Raw genomic sequence first — 18627 nt, 5'->3', positions numbered from 1 at the left:
CAGATCTGGAGCTCTCCCACTCCAGCCTTCACAGCTGGGATTTAGAGCTTCAGCAAGGCTGGCTCCTTTCCATTCTACAGCAGGACCCAGAATGTGATAAGGACCAGCAGGGATAATGCAGTAGAAGGCACACAGCTCCAACTCACTGATGTGCTGATGCAGTTGTGTACAAGCAGAGGTTGGAGCATCACCAGCAGCCACAGTTCTTGGTGACACTGACACACACACTGCCCAGTCCTGGCACAGGAGTGGTGATGAGTGGGAGTCCCCCAGCTTGGCCTCTGTGGGCCACAGTCAGGAATAACTGGTCAGATGCTGTGCCTGGCCAGCAGGGACTCTGCCCATCTACTGTCATCGCCACCATACAGTTTGGAATTGCCTCTCCCCTCCTCCACTCGAGGGCTGCCAGGGACCTGGAGGCCACCAGTGTCACTTCAGGCACATACTGCCACCACTCCGCCAGCCTTCAGCTCTGCACCCTCCTGTAAACCCCAGGTGGAAGGAGCACATCCATGCCCAGGCATGAGGCAGGAGCCCATGAGCCAGAACCGTGCCCCACAGCCCCCTTAGAGCTCTTGGTGTGGTGGACACTGGGATAAAATTCTCCAAGGAGAGCAGGAGCAAACACCTGGACACCAGCCAGCCTTCCTGGGATGCCTGCAATCTTCCACGCTCCCTGGGAGCAAGGCTGGTCTGGCCACAAATCCTTGGGACAAGGTGAGGAAGCAAAGCCCTGGGTGCAGGTACTGAGGAGCCATGATACTCCAAAGGCAATGGGTGACCATGGTTTATCATTATCACAGATAAAATTCATTTGTGGGCAGAGAGAAATAAGCTGAAATCAGACCTTTGGGAAGAAGGAATTGTTGAATTGAAGGGCAGTATCTCTTGCATCCGAGGATTTTGGATGCCTTGGTCCAAAACCACACAGCCAAGGAGCAGCACAGTGCTCTGGGGCTCTGCAAACCAGCCACCACCCAGCCTTCTCAGCCTTGGTTTGGTTTCTTTCTTTTTTTTTTTTCTGCCTTCCCATTCAGGAACTTAAGCCAGAGCCTACATTGGCTGCAGCTGGGAAACAGCCTGTCCTGGGGCTATCTGGCAGCGCCTCAAGCACGCTGTTCCCTGGCGACGCCGTTGTCACAACTGCGGCAGCACACTTTAACCTTTACGTTTACCCTGGGAAAGGAGGCTCTGCGGGGCCAACGCCGGCCTTTTCCCGGGAAACCCGACACTCCAGCTAAATCGAGCGGCAGGGCAGGCTGAACAACATCCCCACCTGAATCCCAGCCATGCTGCTGAAACACAAACCAGCCAGGCTGTCTGGCTTAACTGCTTCCATCAGAACTAGGGCTTCCACCATGAGCTGCCATCGTGTCATGACAGGTGTCAGCAAGAGGATGGGGAAAGACAAGGAAAAATCCCAACATCATCAAAAGAGCATCCAGAGCGACGTGGTCACCAGCAGCAGCACCAGGGAGCACCGGGACCTGCCCAGGTCTAGGAGTCCTTGCCAGATTCAGGCCAGGCCACACAAACAGCTGAAAAAGTTTATCAATGGAGACAAAAGGGAGAAGCAAAGCTGTGATTTGAGAGCATCATCAAACCTTTTCATAAGAATTTATTCACCAGAGAATTTGATCTTGCAACTCATCATGAAAGTTCAGGAAAACATTGGTTGCCTTCTAGCTCCAAATCTAGTCTGTGTTCAGCAAATTATCTTGATAACAAATTAAGTACAGCTCAACTAGAAAGAGGGCAGAGGAAGATTTTGTACCCCGATCTTCTCTCCTAATCTCCTCCCACTCCTTGCTCTCAAGGCACGCAGATAAAGGTGATGGGGGTTTGAGTACTGGAATACAAAAATGTTTTTGCAAAATCCACAGGGAGAATATAGATTTTACATCAGTTTCTCAACCTACCCTGACTCTAAAGGGAGATGTTGGAACAGCACTTAGTTAAATCCCAGACTCTTGCTCCTATCCTGTAAATTTGTTCTCCCCAGCACTGGAAAAACTACCTACCACCATTTCCCTGCTGAAGCCTTGGCCAAATCCCATCCTCTCCAACATCCAACTCCTTCAGGATATGATTTGTACACTTGGTACATTAGAGCAGTTTTCCCACCATGTCACCACTTCCCTCCTAATTAAGAGAACAGGTCCCACACCCCAGCCCGTGAGAACCTGGTGGGTGACTCCAAGCTCAGACAAACACCCCAGACCCTTGGAGGCACAGCTGCCTGAGGCTCCTCCTCTGTTTGCAGTGCATGGGGAATACATGGCCATCTTTGGGGGAAGATGTAATGTCTTTTATTAGACCCAAATGATACCATTGGGGAAAAAAATACTGCCAAGCTGTCAGGCACACAACCCCTTCCTCAAGGCAGAAGAGGCCATGTAGGGCCATCAGGGAAATCCAGCTGCTTCATCCTTCAGGGATCGGTGGCTGCTCCAGTTCCAAAGCATCATCATGATCCTGCATGCCTTCACATTCTTCAGCAGCTCATCATCATTCCAGCTTCCCCGTGACTCATCATAAATATTTACTGCTCCTGCTACCCACACGCTGCCTTCTCCAGAGCTGGCACTCGAGGAAAAAGCAAGAGCTCCCTGAGAGCACATCTGAGGTTCTGTGATGTGCCCAGCCAGTAGCAGAGCACAAGGAACAGCTCCACCATGACAGAAATGGGGTTAAGGCAGACAGGTGAGATCCACACAGATTTTTGTTTTTGAGAAGAGGATGCTGACATGTCCTTTGTGCTCCAGCCACTCCTGCAAGTTGTCCCAGCAGCAGTGACAGCAGTTTTTCTGGCTGTCCTGTAACTCTCTGCTCATAGGACTATCAGCAAAGTCAGAAAAATGTGGCTGAAGGCAGACTGGGTGATTAGATCAAGCTTTTGGGCCAACCTCTGCCACAGCTACACAAAGATCCTCAAGAGAAGGGAAACAAAAGCTGAGATGTGAGCAAAATGGAGTCACATCTGAGCTCTCCATTTCCAAGAACCCACACTGCCACAGGGTCATTAATCTTTTAGTGCCAACACACTTCCCTAAGCCTCGCATTCTCCAGTTCCTTAGCTACTAACTGCACAAAACTCTTTAATTTTTTTAAAGAATCCTTGTGTTTCAGTGTGGGTGGCTTTTCCTCTTTTAATCCCAGCACTGAAGTTTGAGGCTGGTGCTCTTCAAAACACTCCCATAGAGACCCCAGCAGTTCTGCAATGTTTTCTCTTGAGCATCACACTTTTTAGGAGAATTTCTGCAGAAACATCATCCCTCAAGTACAATAAATGTTCATCTTGGAATTTAGGTCTCTAAGGACTTTCCTCCACTGTTACCTCTCTCAGTCTAGGAGTAAAATAGCAATTGCTTGGTAAACTTTGGCAAGAATTACACAGCACCTCCAACCACCCCCTTAGCTGGGGTCCAACACCAAGTTTGAACTCTTTTCCACCCAAAAATCTGAACAAAAAGCTACACACTCTGGGAATACTTCTTCAACAGTATCCCAGTTCAGAGGAAATGAAAGCAAATGTTTTCCATAACCAAACAAGAAAGTTTGTCCAATTAGGACAAATTAATTCTAGATTTCCCCTTTTCCCCCCCTCTCTTTCTAAGCAGCACAGCAGGAAGCAGCTCTGCTCACAGGTGTTTCAGCAAAATACAAAGGTAAGAAATCACAGCACAATACTAAGTAAGAAATAATTATTACAACTTTAATCTAGATGTGTCCACTCTTCACAATGCCAGCAGTTTTGTCTTCCAGCACATTTGAGCACTTAGGCTATATTTAGCTCTGCTCACTGCCCAAACTGGCCAGAGATGCTGATGGCTCTGTAGCCAAGAGACCTGCACTGGCAGGAGCTGGGGCAGCAGCTCACAGCAAGTCACTTGCCAGATAAATGGTTCCCCAAATAGAAAGACTTCAGCTATAAAACAGCAAGATGGTTTAATGCTCTAATATATACAAAGAACTACTTTTAAGCGTGGGCAAGATTTATATTTGTGGTCATCTAAACATCAACAAAGAAGGCCAGACCCACGCTACACTGGCTTGAAGGAACCTCACTTAACACAATTCAAGCTAAATGTAGATTAAAAGGCTAAAAAACAGACATTTGAAAATAGCATTTAGTGTACAAACACAAGACAGCTCTGCTAGACACACACAGCTGTGTGGTCATTCTTTACCAAAAACTCTTCTGCAGGAAATGTCTTCAGCCCACTAGCCAGAGACAGTGAGCAGGTTAGGAATTTTTATTTAGGTACACAATATCTGTATGCAATATCAAAACCTGGTTTAGTCTCTAGAGAAGATGGGGTCTGGATACACAGCAAGGCCAGGAGGCACTGCTGAAATGCCATGGGCTCAGGTGGAATTTAACTACTCAGTACAACAACAGAACCAAGCACAGGAGTTCTGACTGAGCAGTCACGGAAAAACAACTGCTCCCTCTCTCCTACCAAGGGAGTGGAGAGGGATGGGATCTCCATCACGTGGATGCTCATCAGCATCGGAATCTGTCTGAGAAGTTGGGAGACTTTGGCATAGTCAGTGGTTGATCACTGGGCTTCACTTCTACGCTGCGGTATTTGCGTATTGGGTTTGCCTTGTGAACCTGTGAAAAAAATAAATATAAGCACGGGCAAAACAAAGCAAATGGCTGCAGTTATGATGAAACTGAAATTTGCAGGTGAGCTATGGATGAGGTGAAGGCAGGCATGTGCCTGAGACCACCACACCACCCTGGGCACTGGAGTGAGGTAGTGGGAAAATGCACAGCACATTTTGAGGTTGTTGGTTTTACTAAGATCATTCTGCTATGATAACTACACATGTACAGCTCCAAAGCTCAGCCATTTCAGCACAGCTGCCTTCTTTGTTTGCATAGTTTTGTAGGTTTGGTTTTTTTAAACCAGTTGTGAAGTTAGTGAGTCATCAGTTTGCAAAAGGAAACCTTGAAAAGGCAGTTTTAGCACAGCTCCACTGTGACATTAGCTCCGTAAGGATATTCCCACATTCCTTTGGGTTACTTTACAGCCCTTGATCAGAAACAGCTCACTTACCATTTCTTGTCTTAGCTTAGCAACTTCTTCCTTTTCACGCTCCTCTTGTTGCTGCCTGATCTGCTCCTCGTACTTCTCCCTTAAGGCTTCTGCGTCTGCCAATCGCTTTTCAAATTCTTGCCGTTCTTTTGCTCTTCTTTCTGTTGCCAGCTCAAAGCTTTCAGGAACTACAGAACCAGAAAGGCTCTCTAAGTTTAGAAATAGAGGAGATAACATTGGTTCAAAGAGAGTCAGGTAAAGCAAAGCAGTACTAATGTCAATGGAAGCCTCCCTTTGGAGGGCTTCCCCTTGGCAAGGGTGGTTAGGAGATACCTCCAGGCTTCAGGAAAAGAGAAAACTTTACTCCCAGACGTGAGCAGTGTTAATGCAGACGTCACCCCGTCATGGGTGTTCTCATGGGAGGGAGCAAGCACACAATTGTTAGTACAAACAAGATTTTGGCTGGTTTTATGCTCTACAAATCTCAGTCTACCCAAGCAGTAGATGCCTTCATCTCATTAGAAACGGGAGGCAAAGAGTGACAGTGCTGCAGAAATGCCAGCTGTCTCTGCAGGGAGCTCCTCACATTCTCAGTACCCTTATCCTAAGCTGGCACACATCAATCATCTGCCAATTGCAGCAGAGTTGCTAAATACAGCTGCCATGCTGGAGCAGGACAGGGGGGTGGAGAGGAAATCCCCCTGCTCCCAGGGGATACAAGCTGCTAGGCAATTAGTTGATTAAATGCAGGCCATTATTGGCTGTGCTGATGAAGAAGAGGCAACAGCCAGAAAAAACATCACCTAATTGCATCAGTTCTGAGCTATCAGCCAAGCCCATGTAGCAAGTACTTGCAACTCTACCTGATAGCACCTTATGCTCCTTTTTGGGCACAAAAGGCTCCTGGTACATCACTGTGTTGGGACGAGCTTTAAAACAAGCTGCCTCTTTCTGCCTTTTCAAGTCTTCTTTAAGCTGCAAGAGAAGAGAGCATGTCCAGTGCCAGGCAGAAAGAGACATCTCCCTGTGACCCAGACTAGCACTCCCTACACTGGAAAAGCCATGCTGACTTTTCAAATAATTTCTATAGAAAATTATATTAAAGCCAAAAAGTGGTGTCTCTTATTGCCTGACAGTTGCTTTGCCAAACATAGCCTGAAAAAAGTTTCAGGTGTCCACTACAGACTTCACATGAGAAAAGCAGGATATTATTTATGTGTCAATAAACTCCTGGAGATACTCAGCAAAAGAATTCAGCTGCGCAAAGCTGCTGCTTAGAAAACAACCCACAGCTGTTCATACAGTTGTGGTAAATCCTGTCATTTACCACAAAGTGAGAAAAATAAAAACAAACCATTGACCAATCCTTAACCCATAGCACAAGTCTCATGCCAAGTACAGAAAAATTCTTTGCTCCAACTCAGCTACTGATCCAATTCAGGGCAGTTTCTGTAGTCAACCAGGACTCTACCAGCTGATTTAAGTCTGGTCATTCCCATTATCTTTTTCATCCTACCTGCTGTTTCCAGCTCTGGAGCTTGGCAGCTCCCCGTTCATCCACTTGCAGATGGAATGGTTCAGGCTGAGTTGGGGTTTTGACCTTCTTTTCTGGCAGTTTAACTTGGTCAAAGAAAGGCAGAGGCAGTGCTTTGAACTTTGGCACCTGAAATAAACAACTTCAAATATTACTTGTCCTTTCCTTGGAAGTTTTATAGACAACAGCAAATCCTGTCACACTCTTTTTACTGAAGGGATGGAATCCAAGGTAGCTTTTAATTCTTACCTCTTCCTTCTGTAGTTCTTCTATTTTTTTCTCTTTTTGTATTTGTCTCTCTCTGTCCCGGGCATCGAAAGAGAAGGGGCAAACTTCCACGTGCCTGTGCTCGGGGATTTTGGGTTTGTAGGGCACTCCAAAATATGGCGCAGGATTAGCTTTGATCACAGTCGTCTCCTCTTTTTCCTAAAAGGATAGTAGCATTAGGATCTGATTTTTTTACTTTTGTATAGGCTGCAACTCCTGCCAAGCAAAGCCACAAAGAGCTTTGAATGAGCTACTTTAATAAGGGGCACAGCAGGGTCACACAAACAGTGGACACTGCAAAAATTAGGAATCCAAGAAATACCAATTTACTGGCATCCTGAACCACAGGCCCAATTCTTCCTTTTGTGAAACCACTCCCTATTCTGGTAGTCATCCAGATTAGGAGTGTAATTATTTAATATCCTCTTGACAAGAGGGAAAGAAAGAAGGATGTGAAGCTTTCAGAATCCTGCTCCCAACCTCAGGGAGAAGAAAGGTCATGTGTAATATCTGCCTTCCACGACAGAACAGGGCAGGATGAGAAATCTAAGCAGTTCACTTTCTTTATTCATAGCAGCAACACCTCAGAAGTCCTCATCAGTGCCCTAGCATTTAAATTATTTCATTTCTAATGAGAATTCAGTCTCTGTAAAATGACTAGCAATAACCAGATTGCTTGAAGTGAATGGCACAGGCAAAGGTAACCACTGGAGGAAGTGCTCACAAGAGGGAAGGAAGGGGCTTCCAGCCCCAGAGCATCCCACCCACATCCAGAGGCACAGCAGGCACTGCAGGAGATCTGAGGCTCCACCCTCATCACAACTGTTACCTTTTCTTCCTCTTTGCTAGACCTGCGGGTCCTGGTTCTCAGTGTGAAGGCTGGAGACTTGGGGACTGTAACAGGAAGTGCTTTCTTCTCTGGAACACCCTGTTCAGAAGAGCCAGTAAGGAGTTACCCAAAGCCAGATGCCAAGAAAACACCTCAGAGAAACATCCTGACAGCACAGGACGTACCTACTGTGGTTCTTACCTAATGACAGACACTGTTTACTAAGATTATTACACACATAATGCAACATAGCTACAAACATTTTGAAGCTCACTGCCACCTGAGGTCCAATTCCCAAGCCTGAGTGTTATTAAACTTCTTACCACAACATCCTCCAGGATTTTTTTGGGACACGGCCTGGAGTGGAATTCGAAGTGTTCTTCCTCCTGCTGCTTCTTACTCTCACGCTCCTGAATCCTTTTTTCTATTTCCAACTGAAAGCCAATGGGTTGGGTGAGCTCCTTCACAGTGGGTTTCTTGGGCAGGAGTGGCCCACCCTCAAAGATTTTGTGATTGAGTTCTCGAGCTTTGAATTTGTACCTATGCAGGAACAATGGGAGACAGTCACCAATTGTACATTAATGTGCAGCTCCAGTTAGCAACTCTTCCTTTGCCTTTGAAACAGATTAATAAGGGAAATCTTATAGATTGTTTTCCTAGAAATCCAAACCTTTGCCTACAGGCAAGTTGTGCATGCAGGCTGCATTGCTATATTGAGTTTGCTTTACTCATCACAAGCTGTACTCAACCCAACATCAGCTCTCCTAAGAGCACTTTCATCAAAATGAATTGTTTATATTTCACTTCCCTACAATCAGAGCTAAAGAATTATGAACAACCTAAAGGAATCTCAATGGTGTGTGCTACTCATTCTTTGACAAAAAAAGTGTATTCCATAGAAGTGACATTTTGGTATCTAAAAAAATATTTCCAGTGTGGTACAATCATCCCCTGGAGGACTAGAGTAAGACCTTACTTACTGTTGAATTTTCTCTATTTCCTCTGCTTCTAACTCTGCAGCAGTTTTGCAGGTGACGGGTCTCAAGCGCTGCTTTGTCCGCAGCACTGGTGTTTTGGGGTGTGTGAGCCGAGCCTTCACTGGTTTTTTTGAAACTGAGCCTACAAATTCAAGTCACAGAGACCAGCAGTTAATGGCAAGGCCTGCAAAAGACACAGGCTGTATGCTTAGAGCAGTCAAAGCATCTCTTGCTCTACCACCATGTCTGTGGACACAGCCAGGACACTCACCTTCATCAGATTTCCGGCTCCTCAAATGGTAACGAGGGGGTGTGCGTTTTTGGAATGCTTCTACCTGCTCAGCAAAGGACACATACTCTTTTGTGGTTTCTTCAAGTTTTCTTTTGTTTCCCTGGGACAGATTGAAAGGTTTGGGGACAGTGGGTCCCTTTGGCATTCGCACCTGGAGACAGAAAACCAGTGTCAGTATGGCAAGGAGGCTTTGATGACATTTTCTTTCCCCACTGAAGCATAGTATCTGTCCCTTCCTCTCACTGGAAAGAAGGTAACACCTCACATTAACATGAGTCTTAGCAGTCTGAACATGCACAAGTTATATTGGGAAGCTGTATCAAGCAGATTAAAGCACAAAGTGGAATGACTAGAAAATCTGACATTAAAGGGCTCCTTTTTCCACAAGGTTTCTTTGGAGTCCTGTGGCAACGCAGACACACAGGAAGTTTGCAGTCACATTTGCACAACACCTGCCTCTCCTGTGGTAACCTCTCTGTGGGTATCAGCCCAAGCATTGCACAAGCAGCAGGGAGGTGATGGCAAGAATCAGTGAGCTGAGTGCTGACAACACACTGGCTCTCACCGGAGAAGGGGGATGCTTCCTCAGAACTGCTGCAAAATCCAGCTCCTTGTACTCGTTCCCAGGCTGGCTTTCCACATTCTGTTTAATTCTATTCTCCGTGCAGAAGTGGAAATCAATTGGCTTTGTTACTTGACCAACAGGTCTCTTCGTGGGTTGTCCTAGAGGAAAAGAACATGTAAGGACAGGAAGCCTTTTGCTGTGGGGTAGGATTTGTGGAAATAAAAAAAGCACTTAATTTCCAAAACTAGGTAAGTTTTTAGAGAACTCATCTTTAACTTTTCAAAACGTGACATAACCCAAACAACACCTGTTTCCAGGCAGTTTAGGGGCTGATCTATATTAAATGGCTCCCAATATTTATTGCAAAGCCTGAAATGCTTGTTTTCAAAGGTACTTGCTCAGCTCTGTGCAGCACTCTCCAGCTGAGCCCAATGCAGCTTCATTTTGCAATTCAGGCAGAGCCCACCTGCTCCAGCAATAGCTGCTTTCAGAGACTCCTCGTTCTTCTTCCGCAGCTCCATAACCTCCTGCTGCAACTGCTGCATCTTTTCCAGCTCCTGCTCCTCTGTACTCTTTGGCTTGCCAGAAGGTTTGGTCCTCCTGCAGAAGCATATTAAAAACTAAGCTATGCCCTCCTGCATCCCAGGTTATTAGCATGATATTAATGCAAGGAAAAATCTTCAATCTCACTGCAGGACCATCAATGGTTCTAACAAAAAAACATTCTCTTTAGAAGAGATCAGCTTGAGTTTTGTTTGTTCAAGAAATCTCACAGCTAGCTGCTACTCTGCAGACTCATTTGCTGTGTGCATTCTCAATGCATTAGGAAGAACAACTTTTTCCTCAAAAGAAAAGCAAAAGCTTTCCTGGGCACAGGTTCAGCTGGTGAGGTACATTTCATCATAATATTGTTGCCTTGACCCAGTGTTTACTAAATGTGATACCATCACATGCTAAGTTGAAGCTGAAAACACTCAGCCAGGACTGTCACCTAAATCAACTGTGATTAGCACACAAGTCACAAGAAAGCCACGTACTTCAACATTGTTGGCGTGGAGGGCATGGTCAGTTTGCTTTTCCCTCTCCCTGGAGAGAGGTCAGGATCCTGCAGGGACTCGCTCTTTGTGGATACTTCTGTCACCTTCTCTCTGCTACCAGAACTAAAAGAAAACATTGTTAGGGCAAACCCCTTGAATTAACCGCATTCTAAATAAATGACCACCTGCAGTTCTGACCACCATGCATAACATCCCAACACCTGGTGAGGTCTAAGGTATGCCAGGCTGGCCTTACCTCACCCCAGGCCCAGGTATAGACTATCCAGCTTTCCCTGGTACTCTAAAGCTGCAGAAGGGAAGATGAATTACTGAGTTTTTGGAACTTTTCTGGAGAAGGGAGGTATACTGTAGGTCATCGAGGTAGAGCGGTGTTTCAAAGATCACACTTCAATTTCCTGACCTCAAGCTTATCACCATATGATACTTCAGTGGTTAAGTTAATTTGAGAAACATTTTAGCTGTGACTCTTCCATGGCTAATGACTTCCGGATGGAAGAGTTCAGACAAATATAAAGCTGACAGACACTGAGTAAGAAGGTGAAGAAGCCCGTGCTTTTTTCATTCACATCTCTACCTCCACACAGAGCAATTCCTTCAGCATTTACAGCCATTTCCTGTTCATGAAACCAGTATCAGCAACCAGTTCCAGCCACCACCCCCTAACCTTCCCGTAAGAACCTTCTCAGCCAGGTGGAAACCCTTTCCAAAGAAACAGTTGTATCCCTTTTCCCAGCCCTAAACAAAAGAACTTGGATGACGTACATTCTCATTTTCTTCAAGGGTGGAACATCTTCCTTATTATCCAGGGAATTAGCAATTCTCTCTGCCTTGATTCTGCCTGGCTGCTTGCGCTGCTGGGTTTTCCCCTGCTTTGTAGCCAGTTTCCTGCCTGGTCTGGAATAGAACAGAAAGCAGAGGTGAGTTTTCCCAGAGATCTGAGGAGACACCTGACCTGGTTAATACTTTTTATGTCAGTACATCCCCTAACTCCACACATGAACCATGTTTAACACAACAATGCAAAAGCAACATGATTTATTGAAGTTTAACAATCTATAAACTAAACATTTTTTTGCTATATATGAGCATGCAGAGCCCCTTGCATTCATAGCAAGAATGAGTTCTGCAAATATAAACAAAGAAACTTTATAAGCCACCTCAGTTTCAGATATCCTCACATTCCAGAAGCTCCTGGTGCTGCCGAGTCTCATTTGACAAGTATGTGAGACACTGCATTACATTTCCACCCTAGAGACTGCCCCTCCAGCTTAGCCAGCAGATCAGGTGTCCCAATACATGATCTCCATGTTGGAGAACTCCAGCCCCACAGGATGCCCCAAGAACAGCTAGAACTACAGATCCTGAGAGCAAGGACCTGCTTAGTTACACTATCATCAATCATGGTACAAACTGAACACAAATATTTCACCTCTGCGGGGCCTCTGCAGGGGCAGCAGCTCTCCAGGTTGCCAGGGACCCAACGATATTCTGAGGGACCGTGTTGCTCTGGGCACATTCTGCTTCACCATCGCTTTCACCTGAGAAAGGGGCAAGTGTCAGCTCATCTATAAACACATATACAGAACAACAGCAAGTAAAACCACATGAGACCTTGCAGATAAGAGTTTATGAAGATGGCCCCATAAAAGCCTGACAGAGGCCTTTCCATTTTGCCAGTGAAAAGCAGATAAAATTTATTCCCTCCCTGCCACACCATGCCAGCTTACTCATTGCTCCTTCTCTTGATGGGACAGAAGACAGAACAACATCAGGCTTTGAATAAGCAGGGCTGCAGTGTGAGACTCCTGCCAGATTTTCTGCAGGAGGAACATTCTCCAGATTGGCTTTTTCATCTGTAAGGAGAGAAAAACTTTCACTACTTACACTGTTAGGAATTGTTAACAATACCTCAGAATATCATTATGAGGTTAGCAAAATCAAGTTACAGATGACAAAATTTAAATACAAAAAACCAGAATAAAAGAAGCCCCATGCATAATGAATGAAGCAGTTAACATAATGATTAATTGGCACAGAAGCCAGCTCCAAAACAAGGATCACACCATGGTGTCATCCAACGAGGAAACAACTCAAGGAGCTGGAAGCAACTTACCAAACCAGGAGTCTGCATTGTGTACATCATCCTCATTCAGAGTTGCAAAATCAATGCAGATGTTTGGGACATCAAAGGAATAACGGGATTCTGGCTTAGACATCTTCACAGTCACACTGTCCCCAGGAGTCCTCTGCCTGCACTGCTACAGCCTTTTAGAGAACAACAGGGTATCAGTGGAATTGTCCCCCACCTCTCTTCCTCTGCAGAGTTTCTAGGGATAGGCATTGGGACATCTTCACACCTTTGGGCAGAACTCCTCATGAGCAATGCAGAGTTTTATTCTACTGCTGATATGCAAAGCTAAGGATATTTCACCACTGTTGACATCTGCAGGTTCAAAACTATCAGGAAGATCAAGTTTTGACGGGATTTTTTTTTTTTGGACTGTAGGTGCTAAGATTATATTTTTTAAGAAGTATAAAGCTTTTCCAGAGAGTGATTGGTTTGTACTTCCTTCCCTCACCACATACAAAGAAGAGTTCTTACCCTTAAAGGATTTACAAAGCTGATGAGATTCACTCCAGAGAACTGCAATACACAGCCTCTCTCTCTGAAGGGCTACAAACAAGAATTAATGATACAAAGGTGCTCTTCTATAGAACAAATTCATTTTCCAAGCAGGAAGAGGGTTCTGTAGAACATTATTACTGGGCAAACAGTCAGAAGGAGGGCAGTGTCAGGCCCTCTCGCATTCCACAGCACTAGCCCGAGGCTGGCCAGGCTATAAACAAACTGAGCACTGTGACCCATGTCAAACAGTCCCTGCAGCTAATTAATGAAGCACTGACAGCAAGAGGAGTCCCTGTGTCAACAGGTGATATTAAACTCAAGGGAACAGGAATAAAGCCAGTGACAAAGTTATAAACCCTGAAATTATAACAAAACCTTCTTGCAAAGGTGCTTTTCTGCAGCCTTGAACAGCTGTGAGGCAAAGCCCACGAGGATGTTATAAAACACTCCCCAAGGAAATCACCTGAACTTTGCTTTTATGAACCCAAGCAATTCCAAAGCAGCATATTCCGAACCCACGGAGCCTCAGCCCTAAACCATCTGTCCAGGCAGACCACACATGGTTCAAAACCCAGATGGTGTTCCTCAATAAATACAAAAATGGTCAAGAGTAAAGCAAAGCAGTGTTTAGGGGGTACCATGCTGGTCACAACCACTGGGCCCCCAAGGATGGGTGCACTGAGGAGCCTCCAGCTCCCCAGAGCAGAGCTGTGATAGTTAAAGGCAAGAATGTCATTAGAGAAGCTCCAGCTACACGGCTGGGAAGATGTCAAGGTAGAGCCCATAGAAGGCAAACAGAAGAATTGGAGCCAAAACCAACTGTAACTGAGCTTGAGACACGGCTGGAATCAAATGCTTTCCTACTGCCCTTAATCAAGATAGAATTTCTGTCAACACTTTAGACTTTTTTAAAAATCAAATGCGTCATCTGCATTCTCCCCTCACCCTCTCCAGTCAGACTCAGAGCTCTGGGCATCATGTTTCACAGCTACTTGTGCCCACTGCTACACTTTGCAGCTTTTTACTGTGCAGAGTCCATATTCCCCAGTGTCACCACCCTCATCATCGACCTCATCACTGACCCCTTCTCTCTCTCCTTTATCCCAGAAAGAATAGTGAGAAAAAGGATTGCATCACTGCCTCAGTTTCATACTCTGTTTCTTCAAAAAGACAACAGGGAGATAAAAGTTATTGTGACTGAACTCTTGAAAGTCCATTTCAGTCAGATGAACTCATGGCATCCACTTCTCAAATCCCTACATATCCTCCAAGTCCTGCCTGGAACAGGAGTGACGGTGGAGCAGCAGTTCACTGAGAGGCATCCTGCTCCTCCGCCCACCGACAGGGGCTAGGACAGGGATCAGCCAGGAATGCTCCAGTGATTTATCACTCCTGTGCCCACCACAAGGCATCTGCAATCCCAACAGGCTCTGCCAAGCACAGCCTGACACCCGCTGCCCACTCCCTGCAGGCATTTTAAAACACCCGGTCGTGATTTTGACAGCACAACCACATTTATCTCAATCCAAAATTCTCTCTCTCCACAGAGGCATTCATCCCCCAGAAGGGAGGCGTGGAGATTTTTCCTCATTAATAGGGACGTTCCCTAATTAGCAGGCACTGCATGCATTTCCCCAAGTTGATTACAGGCACGCTGTAATCCTACACAGCTCGGCGTGGATTTAAAGGCTGACCCTGCTCTCCCCCACATCCATCACCTCCTGTGTCGACACGGGTGTCTGCAGCCAGCCAGACGGGGAACCCTCACCCCCGTTCTGCAGGATCAGCTTTCACCTGGTTTGCAGAGCTGCTGAGGAAAGGAGGATCTAATCTTCATGCTTGCAAAAACACCCCAAATTTCCTCTATAAAGCAGCTCTTAGTTAAAACCTTCATTTTCTTTCTAAGTCTGCTTTCTCACTGAGCTAAAAGTGCCTCCAGAGCAGCAAAGCCATATCCACAGGGAGGAATAGGCAGTGGGCTCCCCTGGACATCAGGTTTCTTTTGAGTAACTACACTTTGGCACGTTCCAGGAGAGCGCCTTGGCATGGTTTAGATTAGTTAGCTTTGAAAAAGGATTACACTAAATTGGAACAAGCATTCCTATCTCAGGATAAGACTGATCCAACAGCAAGTGCAATAGGTATTTTGGAATAACTTCACACCTCACTCTAATCCAAATTAGCTTTAAAATACTGACACAATTCCATCACAGATGTGTTCAGTGTCCTTGTCTCAATGTAGCTGTGAATTTTGTGCCAACAGCACAAACTGCCTAGACAAAGAAGCCCCCCAGTCATTCAGGCCACGGTGTTTGAGATAGGATCAGCATTCCAAGATGAGAAATTAAGGTCAGAGAGAGAGAGAATGGAGGAGTTTGGGAGAGGAGCAAGGACAGAAGAATAGTGATAGGGACACAGAAAGGTTGTGATAGGACAAGCTTCAAACTAAAAGAGGAGAGATTTAGGTTGGATAGTAGGGAGAAGGGTACCCTTAAGGGTAGTAAGGCTCTGGCAAGGGGTGCCCAGAGAAGCTGTGGGTGCCCCATCTCTGGAAGCGTTGAAGGCCAGGCTGGACAGGGCTGGCCCAGTGGAAGGTGTCTCTGCCCAGAATGATGATGGCTTGGAACAAGATGAGCTTTAATGTCCCTTCTAACCCAAACCAGTCTGGATCCCAAGGAAAGCAGAGAGATCTGCTCTTTCTCGCCACCTTGAAATGTAGATAAGGCCCTGGTGAACTGGAAATGATACCTTATCACAACACAGCACTGGAGCTTCACAAGTTATGGATGTTACTTATGGGAAATCCTAACAGGATCAGAAAGCACAATAAACAACAACAGACACACAACAAGGTTATTCTAAGTTACATCAGCAGATAAATACAAAGCCAGCTGATCCACATGCCTCAGAACCCAAGACAGGCAACCAGGAATAAGCAAGAGAAGCTCCTCCAGCACTGAGGCAGCTGCATGGGAATGTGCTCCAGCAATTCCAGGGCCTTCTGCTGGGCTTCAACACCAGCTGCCACTTAAACACAGGATGCTGCATTAACCAGGCAGCTTTAATTCAGCCTGGCAGCTTCTTCATTGTCCTGCAACCCAGAGTTTTCTGCTCTTTTTATTGGGATAATAATCCAAAGTTCCTGGATGCTTTTCAGGGGTTAACAAGTAAATTGGAGCATTAGAAAGGGATATAATTGCCTCTCTGCAGCTACAGTCCTGTCACCACAGCCACGACAAAATCATCGCCTGAACTCCCTCTGCATGATGCCAACAGCCTCAGAAAGTCACTCTAATCCTTGCTGTTCCCTGAGCAGGGTTAAATGAACACTCACAACACAGTCTGGATCTGTAGCTTCTCCCTGCTCTCTCATGCTCCTGACTCAAAGTTCAATGAGGCCTTTCTACAGTACAAAATCAACGCTGGATTCACCATCCCCCAGAACGCTGCTGTTCCATCGTTTAATGCTCAGACTGGGAGACAAAGCCTTTAACTCTGCAGGTGAGAGCCGAGAGCTCCGGAGACCACCCCGACCGACAACCACGGGAGGCTTGAAGCAGTGGCACAGCTTTTTCTCTGCTAGCGGCCAGACCCGCCTCCGTGCCCAAAAATAAACAACCCTGGCATGTGCTCCCTAAAAAAGATCCCACAAGTTTCAGAAGACACGAAGATGGGACATTCTAAAAATAGATGTTCAAGGAAAAGTAAAGTATTTTTAGCTAGCATAACCGCAACTAATTGTTACATTAAGTTGAAGGTCCTCTAGTTTAAAAAAAGCCCCGCATAAAAATAGCTCCCCTAATGTTTTTTCTGTTACTTGGGCCAGGTTTTGCTTGGTTTGCTTCTCTCCTTTTCCTGGGAAGCAGGATTTGGGCTGAGAAGTAACAGAGCTTTTGTCGCGAAGTACAGGGTTTCATCACAATTCATGATCGTTCAAAGACTTAGAACTTTATTTCGCTCCCGGGGCACCCACCCCACCGTAAGGCACAGGCCGGGCGCTCCGGTACCGCCATCCCCCCAGGGGACAGGGAGCCCTCCCGCCACCGGCCGGGGCCTCTGGGCTCGGCTGCCCCGGGGAACGAGGGGCTGGCAATCAGCCCCTGGGGCTCCGTTACGAGCCCGCCCGCCCGCCAGGCACCGCGACAGCGGCTCCGGCCACGGGCGGAGCGGCCAGAGCCGCCTTCCCCTTCTCGGCCGAGCCCGCGGCCCCGTTAGCAATATCTAGGCTCGGAGCAGGCCCGGGGAACAGCCGCGTGGCCACGGCCGCAGCGAACGACCAGATATGGGGAAGGGCTGCGGGTCGGGAAAGAAGGACAAGGCCGGGGGTGTCCGGCCGGGAGCCCCGCACTCACCTCAGCAGCGCCGCCGCCACAACGCGCGGCGCCTCTGCCGCCGCCGTTAACGGATTTCAAACAGGGCTCGGCCGTCCAAACTCACCAATCAGCGCCCGGCACACGCCCTTAGCGCGCGGCTGATTGGTCGGACCGCCTGAGGACCCGGATGAGCAGACGCCAATGACGCAGTTACGCTCTGCCTCCAACGCTTGACGGGAAATGTAGTACAGGCTCGGACTGCGTCACAATGACTGGGCGCGAACCGGACCACAACTTAAATAAGGCACTGCGGGACACATTAGACCAATCAGAAAAGGCGGTGCTTTGAGTGTCGTTCTGGACGGGCCATCAGCGGCTGGTGGGCGGGTCCCCGGTGCCGGCGTCAGCGGCCGCGGGGCCGAGCGGGAGCCTACGGGAGGCGGCCTCTACTACTGCCGCTCTGTCCGTTCCGCTGCCCGACTTCCACCCGCTGCTTCTCAGCAGACCAGCCCTTCTAACTGTTGGGCCCGGGGAAGGCGGGTTCCACCGCCTGGTAAGCCCGGACAGGTTTCTCGATGCTGCGAGGAGAAAGTGCCCTTTGCAAGTGGCGTTATCGACCCCATGTGCTGCATAGTTTTCCCCGTGGGCTTGGGAGAGGGATGGGTAGCCAGCTGTTAACGGCGGGGCAGGCCCTGGCTGCCACAGTCGCTTTCACTGCTCTAGCACTGCCTGCACAAACCTCCCCTCACAGCCCCGCCACGGGTTCCTTGAGCAGTGTGGAGACACAAAGCACCCCATGTTGCTCCCGGACTGCTGTGAAGGGCCGGCGGCGGTGCCAGCGGCAGGGCAGAGCCCGCAGGGCGCGGCGAGAGCGGAGGCCGGAGCTCACCCCACCGCGACCGCCAGGGGGCGCCAGAACTCCGCCCTCTGCCCGTCACCCTCGCGCTTGCGCACCGGCACAGCCGGCAGAGCGCATGCGCACTGTGCCCCCGCGCCGTCCAACCGACGCTTCTCGCCCATCCTCGAGGCGCCGTGCGCACGCGCACCGCCCCGTTGCTGCCCCCTGCCACCCTACCGCACCCCCCCGCCGTTCGGCGGCGATGTGGAAGGAGCCCCGGGAC

The 18627-nt window shown here is 47.6% G+C and overlaps 1 protein-coding gene across 4 annotated transcripts; it reads right to left on the bottom strand.

Moving 5' to 3' along the window:
- Window positions 1–3719: 3719 nt before the first annotated feature.
- On the bottom strand, window positions 3720–17878 carry TPX2 (TPX2 microtubule nucleation factor). 4 transcript variants are annotated; one of them, XM_083873486.1, is made up of 17 exons: window positions 17546–17870; window positions 12681–12832; window positions 12295–12420; window positions 11997–12132; window positions 11330–11461; window positions 10547–10669; window positions 9976–10109; window positions 9510–9667; window positions 8924–9095; window positions 8656–8794; window positions 7999–8215; window positions 7676–7774; window positions 6829–7005; window positions 6562–6708; window positions 5909–6020; window positions 5067–5254; window positions 3720–4618 (listed from the first exon to the last, which is right to left on the bottom strand). In XM_083873486.1, exons 2-17 carry the CDS (start codon window positions 12781–12783, stop codon window positions 4508–4510), a joined length of 2274 nt encoding a protein of 757 aa, XP_083729612.1. In that variant the 5' UTR covers window positions 12784–12832; window positions 17546–17870; the 3' UTR covers window positions 3720–4507. The 4 variants fall into 4 exon arrangements, 3 of the variants coding, with proteins under 3 accessions (XP_083729612.1, XP_083729613.1, XP_083729614.1); XM_083873487.1 differs by having other exon boundaries at window positions 5067–5233; window positions 17546–17869; XM_083873488.1 differs by having other exon boundaries at window positions 11997–12105; window positions 17546–17868.
- Window positions 17879–18627: the final 749 nt, after the last annotated feature.

Source organism: Zosterops lateralis (assembly GCF_965231275.1).
Source record: "Zosterops lateralis genome assembly, chromosome: 16".
NCBI lineage: Eukaryota > Metazoa > Chordata > Aves > Passeriformes > Zosteropidae > Zosterops > Zosterops lateralis.
This window is presented reverse-complemented; position numbering and strand designations above follow the sequence as displayed.